This window comes from Lingula anatina, chromosome 2 (assembly GCF_051362555.1).
Source record: "Lingula anatina isolate TDL-2025a chromosome 2, LinAna3.0, whole genome shotgun sequence".
NCBI classification, from domain to species: domain Eukaryota; kingdom Metazoa; phylum Brachiopoda; class Lingulata; order Lingulida; family Lingulidae; genus Lingula; species Lingula anatina.
Genome location: NC_141768.1, coordinates 5,529,151 through 5,545,245, shown reverse-complemented (window position 1 = coordinate 5,545,245; position 16,095 = coordinate 5,529,151). Strand labels below are relative to the sequence as shown.

The following is a 16,095-nucleotide window of genomic DNA, read 5'->3' as shown; positions in this document are numbered from 1 at the left end:
CAACAGCACAAAAAGTGATGACGTAGACACATACTATGATAAATTTACCCAGAAATGGTTTTGCGAATTCCCAGTAAATATTTTAGGAGAGAAATGGTTATCACACAGATGCCTATATAACTTGCAGGTTATTCCAGAATATTAACAAAAAGGTAAGCTTAAGATTAAGATATAGCTAGGGCTCTTCTTTTAATATCTAATATATATCCAGGATGGGAATCGCAACACCGAGTGAAACTAGTTAAACGCGAAAGTAGTGGCAGCAGCGGCACCGTCGACAGGACTATCATCAGTATAACTATAGTAGTAGCAGTATATGTAGATGATTATATTAGTTATAAGTGCAGGGGTTTACAAACACAGATAACCCAGCAGTATCGTAGTGGATACATTCTTGGCGATCGACCGAACTTGACAGCCTGTCGGTGTCAAAGGCAAACTGACAGTGGTCGGGTTGGCAAGAAGAAATTGTTGTGCCAACTTTGACTGAAGACGATATTGTACTTTTTTAAAATTCTTAATACATATGAAAAAATCTTCATATGCGTCTTTTTTATTTTTAAAAATGACATCCCCTTTTCTGAAGCGTTTTTTTCTTCTCCGTACATATCAACCGAGGTGGGACTTTTCAAAGTTGTGGACTTGGCTCTGTATCTTCATAGGGATCCACCAAGAGTAGATTAAACATTTCTATTATACTTTCAAGAATATGTCAGTGAGGAAGTAGTTAGATAAATTAATACCTAAGTCCTTTGTCCTTTGATAGTTAATCTAAAGTTGGTTGTGTTTAACAGGTATAACATCTCTCTCAGATTGCAGCTGAACAAATTTTGCCTCAATACAATGTACAGTTGGAATGACTGTCATTTTATTGTATTTAAGCAGTAAGTTGATAATGAATTAAAATATTTATAAAATATTCATAAAAGGGCACAGATCAAATACTTGCCAGTAAACCGGTAGTGCATTCTTGGGGTGGTGATTGCTTGAACAGAGTATCTTACCAGGTATTCTTTGTTCTTTTTTATCATCACCCAGTTTATCCAACCCCAATTTGATCAATACAAAATATAAAGTTACAAGCCCAACATGGTCAATAAAAAAAAATAAAATTTAAAAGTAATGACAATGGTTCCGTACATTTAGAATAACAACCTAAGAAAGTTTCACATTAAAAGTGAGGTATCAAATCTTTTTTATGGCAAGGTTTTTATTGATGGCTGCTTGTTTATATGAAAACAAAATATATTAATTTGCACTTGTAATGTGATTTTACTTTAAGGTTTGTACAGAGTACTTTGCACTTTTGTTATCACAATCAAGTACATGGAGAAGGGAACCTCTTGGCTTTACTTAACAATGATGTGCACTCAAGGATGCTGTTTTAAAGTTTTATAAAAAACATTTTACACTGAAGTGGATTGATAGTTGATCATTTATCATATCACACAAAGATAAATTAAAGATACTGTATATTTTACTGTTTCTTATGCTTATTAATGCTAATGTTGATTAAACTGAAATAGTTTGTGAACAGTAAAATTCTGTGTATATTATCCTATTATAATACACTTAAGATATAGACCCAACCATTCATAGTCAATTGTTTCTCATGATCGGCATTCAAACATTGCAGCAACCTTTTATGTATTTTTAGTTAAAGTGCTTCAGTGAGATAGAGGAAGTGTAAACCATATGAACATTGCATCAGTAAATGCAGGTAGAAAAAGAAACTATTCAGCTGTTGAAGTTAGCTGAGAGTATCACTTGATAGGACCAGTTATTTGTGAAGGCTGGACTTGAAATTGCTGCATCATGATACACCTGTTTCGATACATAATTTTTTTCATTTGGCCTATTTTAGTGTTCATGACTTTTGAGTTGGTTTTTGTTGAATCAGTTAACCTTTATACCATATTTGCCATATGGTTGAAAGGCATTACATGAAAAATGGGTAATTTACTTCTTTATAAACATTCTAAAACATTGTGCACACTAAAGACTTTATAGGTAAAATAAAACAATATATCAATGAATCATAAAAATATTTCAATCCAATTATTGATATTGTTGTTGTTGTTTTGGAGTATTGCAAATTTTTTATTATAAAAACTGTTACTTTTCATTTATCCGTCTTTGATGAGATACAGGTAGAAAACATTGACGTTTTATGTGGGCTGACCTGTTTCAGACACTGCTTTTAATCCCATTGTAAAACTGACATTGGAAAAGATAATTGAGCCAATTTCCCTCTACTTGCTTAAAATGTGAATGCAATGAAAAGATTAGCTGAGATTGTTTATAGAAGTAAAGAAGTATGCACTGCATGAGCTATTATATTTCATACCCAAACTTGCAAAGCTTTTACCTTACCTGGCTATTCAGATTAAGTGTTTACATGATACAATATCTAATAATCTTCACTTTTCTCTTTTTGGGAAACTATTAATTTATTAAGCATGATCATGTTATTGTGCATAATTTGACCTTGTAAGCCATGACAATTTTTACACATTTATTATTAGCAACACAATGCATTGTATTAATGACTCTCACTTTTTTTTTCAGATAAACGCACCTAAATGGCAGCATTAGTCTCTGCAAGTTGTGAAAAGCAATACATCGTAGTGTTACAGTAGAAGAGCTAAGAATATTGACCAAGATTGCAATAAGAAATAAATATATATATATACACATATATATATTCCATCACCATTGAATCACTGTATATAGCTGTGCTCTTTGACTTGATCCGAGCCATTAGAATGAGTGGCAAGAATCCCAATCAGTATACTACTGTTGAAGTAGGAGACTCTACTTTTACAATCTTGAAACGCTACCAGAATCTCAAGCCCATTGGCTCAGGTGCACAAGGGATTGTGTGGTAAGTTACCTAGGTTACAAGTGGTTACCTTAAGCATCTTTATGGTATAAGGCCATGTCAAATGAGTAGGCCTTAAATGCTTGAAAATATAAGGTGTATTTTTGTAGACCATGAAAATGACTTAACAAGTTCTTTGGATGTCTTGAACTTTAATATGCTGGTATATACACTTTAAAAATGCAGTGAAAATGCCATGTTTCTCTATACCTGAAGTAAAGTTCCTCTGTTTGTCTTTTTTAAAGTTACTTAAAATGAAGAATATTGATATAGTCTCTAAAAATGGTAATTCATTTTATTGGCATATTTAGAAGCTGTGAAATAGTGATATTATTTTGGGTGTAAAAAAATCAACATATTGAGTCTTGTTAGAGGAAATCTACAAGTCTAAAGTCGGCAAGAATTTCTTTACATTCTGACTCCCTATGGCATACATGTATATATATATATATAATTTTGACCTGAACAATCATAGATTTCCAAGAATAATCCATGTTGTAACTACTAGTTCGCCAGGATGAGCTCTCACAAAACCATTTCTTTATGGGATTAATATAGTTATTTTGACCTACTCCATTAGAATTTCTTTTAGAATGACCATCTCTAATATCTTTCTCATTTCAAGCTCCTTGTTATTGATCTTCTCTCCTGTTCACACCTACATTTTTGTCTGTGGATACAAAGTAAATTGTACAAAATTTCCTGGCATTTCCTGCCATGATAACAATTATATGTGCCTTAAATGTATCATTTTACATAGATATTTAGTTCTGCAAGGTATGCAGTGTGTTTTTTTTTTTAATTCAAATTGAGAATTCCATAATTTGAATACAGTTGTATGCAACTTACTTCAGAGTTCAGCTGCTACAGTGTGTTGTGCAAGCCTGAAAACACATAAATATACACCATATATTACCTTTGCCACTGTCATATAATCTTTGACATGTAAAACATAATTAGGACTGGTGTCAGCAACTAGTCACCATATTACTGACGTAATTCAAAACAAGGATTACCATAAAATTTATGGGAGAAGTGATCATGAAATGTAGACCTTGAAACCCTGTATGTATAAAATTGATAATGATTAATTAACTGGTATATGGCATTACCTTTGAGATGGACATACAATTTTGTCAGAAATGTCAGACAAGGATGTTTTGGTATAAACTGCAGAAATTAAGATGGGAATGATAAATAAACTTTAATTGAACAAAATACTCCTAAGATTTAGCTATAACAAAGTATGCTTACATATTGCATTTAGTGCTGTGACCCAGTTTGTTCAGAAGCAAGCTCTATTTTCCAACAAATCCTTTTCTGATGTAGTATTATATGTAAATTGAATCATGAAAATTTTTGTTCCCTGTTTTCACACTGATCGTGTTTGTTCAGTGTTTTGCCTAGCAGTTTGTCTCTCCTTTCTGTTTGCGTGTTCTGATTGAGCAAGACCTTTCTTGACAGAGTTCTTTTCTTTTGTTCCTCAGACTGTCGTTTAATTTCTGAATCCATGTAGACATGCATCCAATTACTTTCAGTACTGTCTGTTCCCTGTATATCTGCCATTCCCTAATGTTAAACAGTCTTATCATGTATTGTGATTTTTCTTATCTTTATCAGTGCTGCCAATGATTCCGTCACAGGACAAAATGTGGCAATTAAGAAGTTGAGTAGACCCTTCCAGAATGTTACCCACGCCAAGAGAGCCTATAGAGAATTTGTTCTCATGAAGCTAGTGAATCACAAGAATGTAAGTATGGGTTTTTTAATTGTGTGTTGTTCAAAGTAGAAAATTGCTTGCTAGAGTTTGAAAAAAAAAAGAGTACAACTTTGGAGAAAAATTCCACACCTGCAATCCTTGATGGGATATCTATATCATGTGTTATGTAAGAAAGAATATATTACTAAGAATTTGAAGCCTCAATCATTTTCATAGAAAAGGACATGATCAGTTCATTACCTGAAATTTAAGGATCCTTGCAATTAGCACCGAATTATAGAACACTCTTATTCAAGTATGTTAAAATGACTGGTCTAGTTTAATGCAGTAATCTAGCTATTTTAACCACAGAAATTCACCTTATTGATGGGACCAGGGCCATATGTTAGCCTAACATTTGTTATTGCAAATTTTTGTCTGGAATGACATTTTTTTCATGCTTATAATCTCCCTGTCAATACAAAACTTCATTCATCTGTAGAAAGACAACACACTGACCTTTCCAAGTCAAGATTGGCCAATAGCATGTTGTTTGCTGCAGTGAAGCTTTTTCCCATCAGTAATGAAGTCTATTGATTAGAAGAAAGCAGCCAGGCTTGAATAGTGATAATAGCACTGTAAAAACTCTTTCGCACCCTTGAGGGGTCAGTTTTAAGATTAATTGCTTTCAAATATACGTAGCAATATCCAAAAAGAAGGATTCCCTGGTGTTGTTTTTTAATCATGACTTGAAATATTAGCTTATTAAGGACCCTATACATTTTATACCCTATTTAAAATACATTCTTTGTTGAACTGTCAAAAGGATTACCAAGCAGATACAGATGATGAGGATGTTAAACACTTAAATGTTTTATGCAAATAAGATACACGAACAACATTTCAATCTGTGTAAAAAATTATTCAGGGACAGAAAGTGCTATGATTAAATTACAACTAAAATTATTTTAAGTGATATAATTTATATGTGAAGCTGTTCCAGATGCCAGAAAAATAGACACTTTGATTAGATCTGTCATGGTGCTCTTAAATCTGTCATGATAATATGAACCTAGTGTGAACTTTTTGGGATGAAACTCATCAGAAAAGGCGACAGTCATGTATATGCTGTTCAACATCTTTTTTCCACAGTATAACACTCATTGCATGATTTTTTAATTAACTTTCTGTTCTCTCCCCTTCTCTTGGGATACTGTTCATATTGGATTATAGTAGTCAGCCAGCAAGTGACATTGATTTCTTGGAAAAAAAAAGTTAAATATAGATTGATTTCCTGTGCTATGATACCCAGTGTGGCATGTCTTTTGGTGAATTGTTAGCGTGATACTGTGTCAGTGTGAGACGACGGTTGTTTCCAGGTAATATCAACATGCTTAATGCTCATAGGAATGAGGTGTGTGTGTTTTCTCCAATATTCAAACACTGAATTTCACGTTAATTGAAGGATCGAGAAAAGTGGTCATTGATCAAGACACATCTTTCGCGATTGCATGTGCTGAATACATTTTATTTAAGCTAATGAACATCGCGTGCAGCCTAATTAGAGGGGCTGGTGAGAGTGATTGTTCTGGATTACCATAATTGGTTCACAACTTGTGTTTATGCTTAATTAAATGCATATTGCTTTTTCAGATCATTGGTCTCCTGAATGCATTTACACCACAAAAGACCCTAGAAGAATTCCAAGATGTGTAAGTGTGTCTAGTCCCAGTCATATTGAATGTTTTTTGTTTTGTTTTTTTTAATTTACTTTATGATAGTTTAGGCTAGGCTAGTTTGTGGAATTTTAATCAAATCCCAAATATAATTTACAGAAACCAGAAAATGAATTTTTTTTTTTTTTTTGAAATCATTGATTTGTCAATAAATTTGAAGTGTAGCTTAAACAAAATTCAGGCCAATGTCTCTCCAAAAAGGTGACAGTTTGCCCTTTGGAAAAAGAATGAGTCCTGTTATTTTTTTCAGCAACATTTTAAGCCAATCTTGTATAATCATAAAAGCTTTTTTAAATCCAGGCTCTCAGTGAAAAAAAGACAAGGGGTGTTATTTCAGTTTTTTTAAGTCCTTTTGTGACTGATATAAACACTTAATGGGCTTTAAGTACAAGATTCTTTCATCTGTCTTTTCAATTTTAATTCAGTTAGCAAAGTGGTTTATCCAATGGGTGGTTTTCAATGTTAAATAAGAAGAAATCCAATTTTGTGAAAATTATTTGGAATAATTTCCATGAGACCCATTCTGAAGAAACGTATTGAAAGATGAGCTGGGATAACCCCTAGGATACATAGTTTATCCTCTTGTGATGAGTTTTTAATCATATTTGACAAAGCACAGACAACACTACAGAATGGAAAATCCCATATAAATGCACCGGCTGAGCAATTAATGTGGAGATAGTGTTCAAATTAGTCTTGTTTTGTGCACCTTGTTACTTGGAAAGAAACACCAAATTCACTACAATAACAGCCATTCCATTTCACATCAATTGCAATAACTCACAAAGTGGACGCAAGATACAATTATTGCCTAGAAAAATAGCATATTGCATATGGCCTGCAGAGGGGAATTGTTTGTCTTTTGCTGTAGTACGTGCCAAATGTATTGGGTGTGGAATTTCAGAAAGAATGGTTGTCAATAATGATAGACTGAGCTCATATACAGACATATTTTGGTTTCCGTCTTCTTTTTGATTTTTCATCTATGTATCTGTTAGGTGTAATGTTACAAAGAACTGATGGAAACACCTTTTATACCCAACCACTATCCAAAAAGTAGAGACAAAAATATTTTACTCAAAAGATAAAAACCAAGTGTCATCAAGTGCACTTATATATATTTACATGGAGAAAATTAGAAAGTGAAGACCTTTTTTGAATCACACACGTGCTTGAATCATGTCAGAAGCATCGGCATCATTGCGAAACCCTTCATGACAGCAGAGAAATGATGGACATGCCCTACAGTCATGAGTCAGGCACATCAAAATGTCAAGAAATGTGGCTTACTCTAGGAGTCATTTACTCTTCTGAGCAGCAAACCAATTGCACATTGGCCATATACAATCTAATCTGTGCTGAATCACTCTCAAAATGCATTTATATAGATAATTGATTTGTTTTCTCTCTTGTACGTGCCTCTGCAATACCATTGCTTGATGGAAAAGTTTTGTATTGTATCACTACATTTAAATGGTTTAGTGTGCTTGGGACATTAGAATTTCTTTATGCTTATGTAGTGCTGGTATAAATCATATGGCCAAACGTTGTTAACAGAAGCACCAAAATTGAATCAATGATATGATTTCTATCTCACATTTACTGCTTGGCACAGGGAAGGTTATTGTAAATTCCTAATGAGAGTATGATCTATTGCATTAATCTCTGTCAGTTTTGTCTGCAGAGGCTTGTCACAAAAGAAGGTCTAACAAGGTATGGGAAAGTTCAGTTTGGCCATACACTGTTAATGCAATGTAATTTTTGTTTCAATGGTAGGATACCAACAGAGACTTCATGTATGTCTATGGACAATACTAAGCTTTTAATGTCCATTCCATTTTCATACTGGCCAAGCATATCCTGAATGAGGTTGATCCAATTATTGTGAAATTATATTATTTATACATGATCCTGGTTTAGGTATTGTTATATGATGTGGCCCCTTTTAGGATTGTGGAAATAATTATTGAAAGCATTTTCAGTGTATCATGAGGAGTAGTGTGCCAATCGATGGTGACCTCAGAAAATGTTATTGATTGTCTTAGGATTCTCCACGTGAGTGACTAGACAAGTGCTCTTGGTGCTTATATACATTAAGAAGTACTTTTTACATCAACTTCTAAAATAATAAACACTGTTTTTTATTGGGAAGATGATGGTGAGTCCCCATTGTCATTTGATATACATGTTTTTTATATGTCTGTAATGACAGGTCTCAGACAGTTTAGCAATGGTTGTGGCAGGTGAACTATTAGGTAAAGGTATCAGGAGAATATCCTAGTAAATAATTCAAAGATAATGTCATAATCAAAAGAACAATTGTTTAACAAGTGAGCATATCCAATTTTGACACATGCCAAAAAAAGACAAAAAAGTACTATTTTTCATCATTCATCAATTTGGTAAAAATGTTTTATTTAGCAGGACTTCTAGATCTACCGGATGAATATCTGTATTATTAATATTTATGAAGGTTAAAAAATCACAGTAGCACAAAAGAAAGGGAGTCTAATTGAAAAGTTCAAGGTCAGAGATTGATCTCTCCCTTCACTACCAGGTATCATGGTTTTCATGTCTTGGCTATTAAGTGGAAATCAATATTCAGTCTGTGGATTCTTGTTCTTAGGAAAGCCCACTGGACACTGCCCAAGTGGAGCTCAGTGGCACAGCACATATGTGGGTGCATTGTGTATGGGACGGTTCTCTGGCGTTCTATATATATCACATTAACCACAATGGATCAATAGTTGACCCTTTAAAAGTTCCTGAGTTCTGAAGTCCAGAATATATTTAATATCTTTTTTATTGTTATTATTAAAAAGTGGTCTGTTAGTTATAAAAAGCAAATGATTGACTTAAAGTTTTTTTAAATTATTTTTTTTGGATTTGTAAATTGATTGGATATAATATTTTGATTATTTTCAAATAAATAGCCAATTTTAAGTTGATATAACAAGTATATTCATTGGCAGTAAGTTGAAATTAAGAAATAAAAAGATTTATCTTTAAGGAATACTGCAGAGATACAAATATGTGCCAGCAGATAAAAAGTGTTATTTCAATGAAAAAAAAAATGAAAAAGAAAAATTTTGAATACCTTGTATATGATGTTTGAAATTAATGGAGCTATTAATGAGTATCTTTTCTGTTGCAGTTACCTAGTGATGGAGCTGATGGATGCCAACTTGTGTCAAGTTATTCAGATGGACCTAGACCACGAGCGCATGTCCTACCTTCTCTACCAGATGCTGTGTGGAATAAAGCATCTACACTCTGCAGGAATTATACACAGGGTAGGTCTGCTCACTGGAGAAGATGGAGAAATTTGGTGTGTTTATTAATTGAGAGAAATATCAATATCAACTTGAACTGGATATTTTTGTTGAATAGTAGATAGGAGAAGTGAGATGCACTGTTTTTTTAACAATATATCGACTATAAAGATGAATAATAATGTGTCATAGCTTTAACTCTTATTATTATGATAAAATGTGAATTAGGGTTTAAGTACCTTCCCCAGAAGTCATATATATTACTAAAAGATATTGTCCATTTAATGGGATCTATCCACAGTTTTTATCTTGAGGGGGAAATAAAATTCTTTATCTACATCTATTTCAGGACCTAAAGCCAAGTAATATAGTAGTCAAATCAGACTGTACATTGAAGATTTTAGACTTTGGTCTAGCCCGTACTGCAGGGACAAGTTTTATGATGACCCCCTATGTGGTCACCAGGTATTACAGAGCTCCAGAAGTCATTCTAGGAATGGGGTATAAAGACAATGGTAAGGCATCAAAGAGATATTGTTTATTTTTCCTTTATGTTTTATTGAATATATTTGCCAATTGCTGAAATAATTTTTTTGTCATCAAAATGTTCAGAATTATTTTTATTTCTTTAATTGAAATTGGCTCATATTAAATTAATTGGCTCATGAACAATTATGCTTCTACTTTTGGCCAGTAGATTCTTGGACCTATTCTTGGACTGAAGTTTTAGGCACAGAGTGTACATGTATTATAATTTTTAAACTAATAAATGTTATATGATTATAATAGATAATTATAATGATATTCCTTATCTTGTCTTTTTAATTCTTCAGTCGACATCTGGTCAGTGGGATGTATTATGGGAGAGATGATACGAGGAGGTGTGTTGTTTCCAGGAAGTGACCGTATCCTTGTAATAGATTATGATTTCTAACATTACCAGTGTATGAAATATGTACACATTTTACATGTTATTTATACATTCAAAACATTACAGTTATCTCAGTATGGTGCCACATATTGATGTTTAACACATTGACAAAAAATGAGATGTTGTTTCATGCTTGAGGTTTTAGTTTTGACTTTCGCATCGTACATCTTGTTAGTGGATGTACCAACACTTTATTTGAACCTGGTTGAATTATTGAACTTAACCATCTACTCAGACATAGACCAATGGAATAAAATCATTGAACAGTTAGGAACACCTTCACAAGAATTTATGAAAAGGTTACAGCCAACAGTTAGGAATTATGTTGAAAATAGACCAAAATACCCAGGATACTCTGTTGAAAAACTCTTCCCTGATGTGTTATTTCCGCCAAATAGTACTGAACATTCTGGACTGACAGCTTCAATGTCTCGGGATTTGTTATCCAAAATGATAGTGATAGACCCAGAGAAAAGGATATCTGTTGATCAAGCATTAATGCACCCGTATATCAATGTCTGGTATGATGAGAATGAAGTCAATGGGGTAAGTGGGGCTGCTTGTGAGGATTAATAAAAAAAGTCACAAAAATTAAATTGTTAAAAAAGTAAAGCATTTCAAAAAAATCTAAACGTGTTTTTACCTGTGAGGGATAATGTTTCAACCCTTCATTAAAGGACCCTGATCACATGGTTGAATCATCATTGAGAGAAGATGTCGTGTTTCATAGGTAAAAACACATTTAGTCTTCTTAGAAGCAGTTTACTTTTTTGTCATCACTAGTCAAGAAACGATGAAAATCCTATTTCGCCATAAGAATTAAGTTGTCCAGTTGTGTATGCCAGATAGGTAAGTCCTCAGTCACAGTTCTATTTCAGCACAAATATGGTTTTAATAATTTTCTGATGATAAGGAGAAACATTATTTTATGAGCAAATGTGAATGCACAAAATATTCCGCTGTTAATTTGCAATACACACAGGTGTAAAGAGATGGATAACCTCTATTACCAGGTATATTGATATTCATAGTTTCCTTAATAACTTCTTTTGTCCAATAATGTGCATGTTGATCAAATCAGGATTTCTTCATTCTTTGGCTCCATTTTATAGGTAGACTAAGATGAATGATACAGGTTATGATTAGGTTGATAACCCCATGACCACCCCTCATAAGGTTTAGCTTTAAATAATCTCCTGAGGTCATGCATTAACTGATGTGAAATAATGTTGCCATTTTGTAAAAAGTGCTGATCTTGTCTTGGTTCCACTAGGGCTGTGCATAGTTTTAATGAAGTAAGGTGAATTTATTAAACATTGTGACACCAGCTTACCAGGTTTTATAATCCCCAAAACTACTTATATGGTGTGCATTAAAAATATGTATACCAAAGACTTGCATGGGAAATGTGACATTTAAAAGTAAATCTGTGTAAAGAGATAAAGCAGGCTATTGGAGTAAAAATGAATGTTTTTGTTTAGCCTGATTGACCCTCCACCGTTTCCTGTATACAGATAAACAAAATTCTAAGTTTAAATTAAGAATGAAATATACATTCTGGAAAACTTATATTCCATAAATAGAAAACTGGTAGAAAGTTTATACCAGTTATGGTGATGAAAGATAGGTATTATATTTTTGAAATATAAGGAAGCTTCATGAAAATTTTCCATCAGAAATATTCAAGAATTTGTTGAAGCACAGTATGGGAAGTAAGCAACTGTGGACACTTAGAGGCTCAAGCATGTGAATGATCAATATATTGAATAAAAGTACTTGTGATTTAGCATTGGTTTATGGGATAAAGATGTAATAATAGATGCCTGTTTGTTGCCTCAGTGGACTAAGACATATTTTATAGATGTTATCATCCTTTCTTAGAGTACCTTTTTCTTGGATGATCAGTTTTATGTACAGCTGGCACATTTTCTTCTTCCCATTTATACACAGCAGTTGCCAATATTATCACTTTTCACAGTAACTGTGGAAATAGTTGTGAAGAATCATCACTTGGCAGATTTTATGAATCATATATCTGAATTTAAAAGATATGTTTACCCATATAAATGAAACATTAAAATGGTTAATGCAATCAACGTAATATAAACATAATTTGTACATTTTCCATTATTGTAGTAGACAGCAATTTCCTAAATCTGTTTTTTCATTATAATGTATGTAGGAGCCTTTAAAGTGTTAAGGCAAAACCTAAACAGTCAATATATGTTCAGTATTATTATCTTTCTGTTTTAGCCATCTCCAATGCCATATGACCACACTGTTGATGAAAGAGAGCATTCAGTGGATGAGTGGAAGGGTAAATAGAACTTTTGATAATGATTTTTCACCGTAAGCTATTACCTGGTTTAACTTTCCTTTCAGCCATACTGCTATGTGTTGGGCTATATCAAGAATAAGAGTAAAATATATTAAATTTTCTGTAACCAAATTAGAAAAGCTGGAATTTTTATGCTGTAGTGGTCCTGTATTATATAAACATTTTATTTGCTGGTATTTGAATACCCTGCCATATAATAGATCATTTCTTGATTAAAATTACAGACTTGACAAGCTTGTTAAGATTATTTGAAAAAAAAATACTAAACATTAGTGAATAATTATCTGTATAGATTAGCTGTCATGATTTCATAGATCTAAATGGTATGGCCACTATTTTTTGTTATGAAATAAGAGTGTATAAGACATTTGCAAAAGCCTTTGTTCCCAACCATGGACACTGTTCAAAACCATGATTATTACTGAATATCTCCCAGGAGTCCCAATTAATTCTTATAAATTTAAATTAATGAGATTGATGAAATTTTGAATGTCTCATTTTTCTTTCAGAGTTGATCTATAAGGAGGTTGTAGCCTTTGAAAACAGGAATAACCGTGTAGGCTCTATGCACAATCATACGCAAGGTAGTGACACTGTTAATGAATACAATCTGTTGATTGATCTTAAAACACTATTTGGAATACAGGCCAATAAATTGCATTGACATAAAAATCCTAAGTGTTAGTAATGAAGACATTTTTTTACAACATTATGCATGTGTCTATATAGTACTTCTGCCTCAGACCAGGCACCTAACTGCTTGTAAAGATTTACTACAATGTAAAGATTAAGAGGTAAAAATCTCTCATATTTTTTAATGTTTTCCATGTGGCATAAGTAGCCTTATCAGAGTTTAGGCTGATGGACTTCAATGAAAGAAAGATATTTAAAGAGAAAATGTCCCTGTGTGTTATACCTAGGTTCCTTGATTATACTAAAATTTTCTTTCATTTTTACCAGATGGCGGTGCCACAAATTGTTCAGGTGCTTCGGGAGGATCATCTTCAGCCTCTCCTAGTCAAAACAGGAGGCGATGATCCTAGATTTGAGGGCCTATACAGATAATGAATGTGCTGTACAGGCTTGCAAGCTCATAAGGATACAGATAAAAGGGATAGTGTGGGTACAAGCAGGCAGGCAACCTGCTGTGAGTACAGGCCTGGGGACTAGGGTGGTTTTTAAAAGCAAGATAGGAATGGTATACATCAAGGAAATGACAATTTCTATCATGCTGTGAGTGATTTGTACCCTTCAATTGACCAGCTCTATTGAAGTTCTCTGTGATGAACTTTTCACAGTATGGATATGTTTAAAAATGATTCACTAAGTTGTTGTTGACTTGCTAAGATTCAGGCATTTATGAATATATTTAAAAGATGGCAGCATCTTACAGTTTCAAGTGCGTTGAGGTTTTCTAATGCTTTGCTTCATGACTTGAGTGCATAGAACTTCAGAGGGATATGATCCTAAATGATGATGATGAACAAAAAAATGTAAACTTAAAAAACATAATTTGCAGAGAAAAAAAAATGAAGTCTGTAAACAAAAATGGTTTGTGTAAGTGGGATATAATTGTGTTTTTTGTTGTATTAAAGTCAAGATTGTGAAACAACAGAATAATTTGAAAGTCCAGTTTGGTTATGAAATTTACATTTTGAAAGGGTTTTGTTGTTTGTTGTCTACCCACAAAAATATTCAATTTTGTTGTCTACCCACAAAAATATTCCATAGGTTAATAGTGCCAAGTTGCTCCACTGACATTTCAGCTGCATACAGTGCAAACCTCAGTTCTTAGAAGTCTTCCTGCATATTATTTATTCATTTAAAGAAGGAAAATGCACTGAAAGGTGCAAAAATTATTTTAGTTTTGCATGTCTCTTTTTTGTCTGTTCCATGTCCTAGCACACAGCAAGTTTGCCCTCCTGAAATGGAATGTAATTTTTGCATTAAATTTTCTAATTTTTGAACTGGTTTGCAGGCAGCATGTAGAAGAAAACTGTGTTGGTTCTTTATAATTTGTGACTAAAATTTCTCATTACAAATTAAAGCAGTTGCATATGTTTTGTGTTACTTTTTTGTCTGGAATTTGATTACACACCAAATTTTTAGAAAGTTCAGGAATACTGGAGCATTTTCAAATTTTTAGAAAAAAATGTTAATGCACTCCAATCTAGCTCTGATGTTGTGGTGGACAGGGATTAAATGGAATATTAATGTTTCAGATAAATTTTGTAAAAGAACACACTTCTTTGTCCATCTTCTTTTTCACTGCCTTACAATATTGATCACACATATGATGTCTGCTTTCTTTGCAGGCCACCACTGAAATTCAATAAATTGAGTCTGCATTTTCAGGGGACTTGGTATTTTTGTTTGGTTTTTCACCATGCTTGTTAAGTCTCAGTATGTTACAAAATGACACAATGTACATCATAGTGAAAAATGTAGTTAAAATAATCCAAACATTTGAATAGCTCTTCAAATGAGAATTTCAAAGACCTGCAGTTTTCATGTTCTTGTTATAGTAGTGCAGGATTTGGATTGTAAACATAGACAAGATGAAAGTAAAAAGGTATTATCCGTTAGAAGATATATTAAAATAGCATTCTCTTGAATAATGAATTATTGACCAATAATTTAATTGTTGATTAAAGCTTAAATCTCAACTAATAACAGCATCGAATTTTAAAACCTGTAGGAATTAGTGTTGTAAATTATGTAGATCTAGCAATTTGCATTCTGGACCTGCTTTATTTCAACTCTGTTGCAATCATGATTGTGTTTGAGGAGCCCTTTTGTATGCATGTGAAGAAGTAGAGGGGAAGGGTAAACCCAGCAGGATCCAACAAAAATATTTAAGATTTTAACGCGAAAAATGGCCCAGCTCCACCCTGTCTTAGTTAATTTTATTATTTATGAAAAGTCTAGGCTTGGTTTTCAGTTAAAATTAAGAAAAATATGCACCACTTTCTCATTTTGAGCTGAATTTTGGACATTCATATTTGTAAAAAAAGCTTTTAAGATTTATCGAAACAGTTGTCAATTTAATTTTTATTAAAATAACACGTGTTTAATAGCACTCGTCTTTTTACCTGATGGTGAGCTTTAATTTGATGACCGCTCCGCCTGTGTTCATAGAGTGGTAATTCTTTTCTCCCTGGAGGTAAGAATATTTTCGCGGGATGTGACGTCATCCGCTTCATGTTGTCAAGAACAACCCGTCTGTGTTTGTATTTCT

At 33.0% G+C, this 16,095-nt stretch overlaps 1 protein-coding gene across 1 annotated transcript; it reads left to right on the top strand.

Moving 5' to 3' along the window:
* Positions 1-15: 15 nt before the first annotated feature.
* LOC106176904 (stress-activated protein kinase JNK) lies at positions 16-15,211 on the top strand. Its single transcript, XM_013559492.2, has 11 exons — positions 16-152; positions 2,569-2,884; positions 4,502-4,631; positions 6,234-6,292; positions 9,471-9,609; positions 9,938-10,103; positions 10,422-10,493; positions 10,755-11,065; positions 12,773-12,836; positions 13,367-13,441; positions 13,818-15,211. The coding sequence occupies exons 2-11, from the start codon at positions 2,766-2,768 to the stop codon at positions 13,892-13,894; spliced, it is 1,212 nt and encodes a 403-aa protein (XP_013414946.2). The 5' UTR covers positions 16-152; positions 2,569-2,765; the 3' UTR covers positions 13,895-15,211.
* The last annotated feature ends 884 nt before the right edge of the window (positions 15,212-16,095 follow it).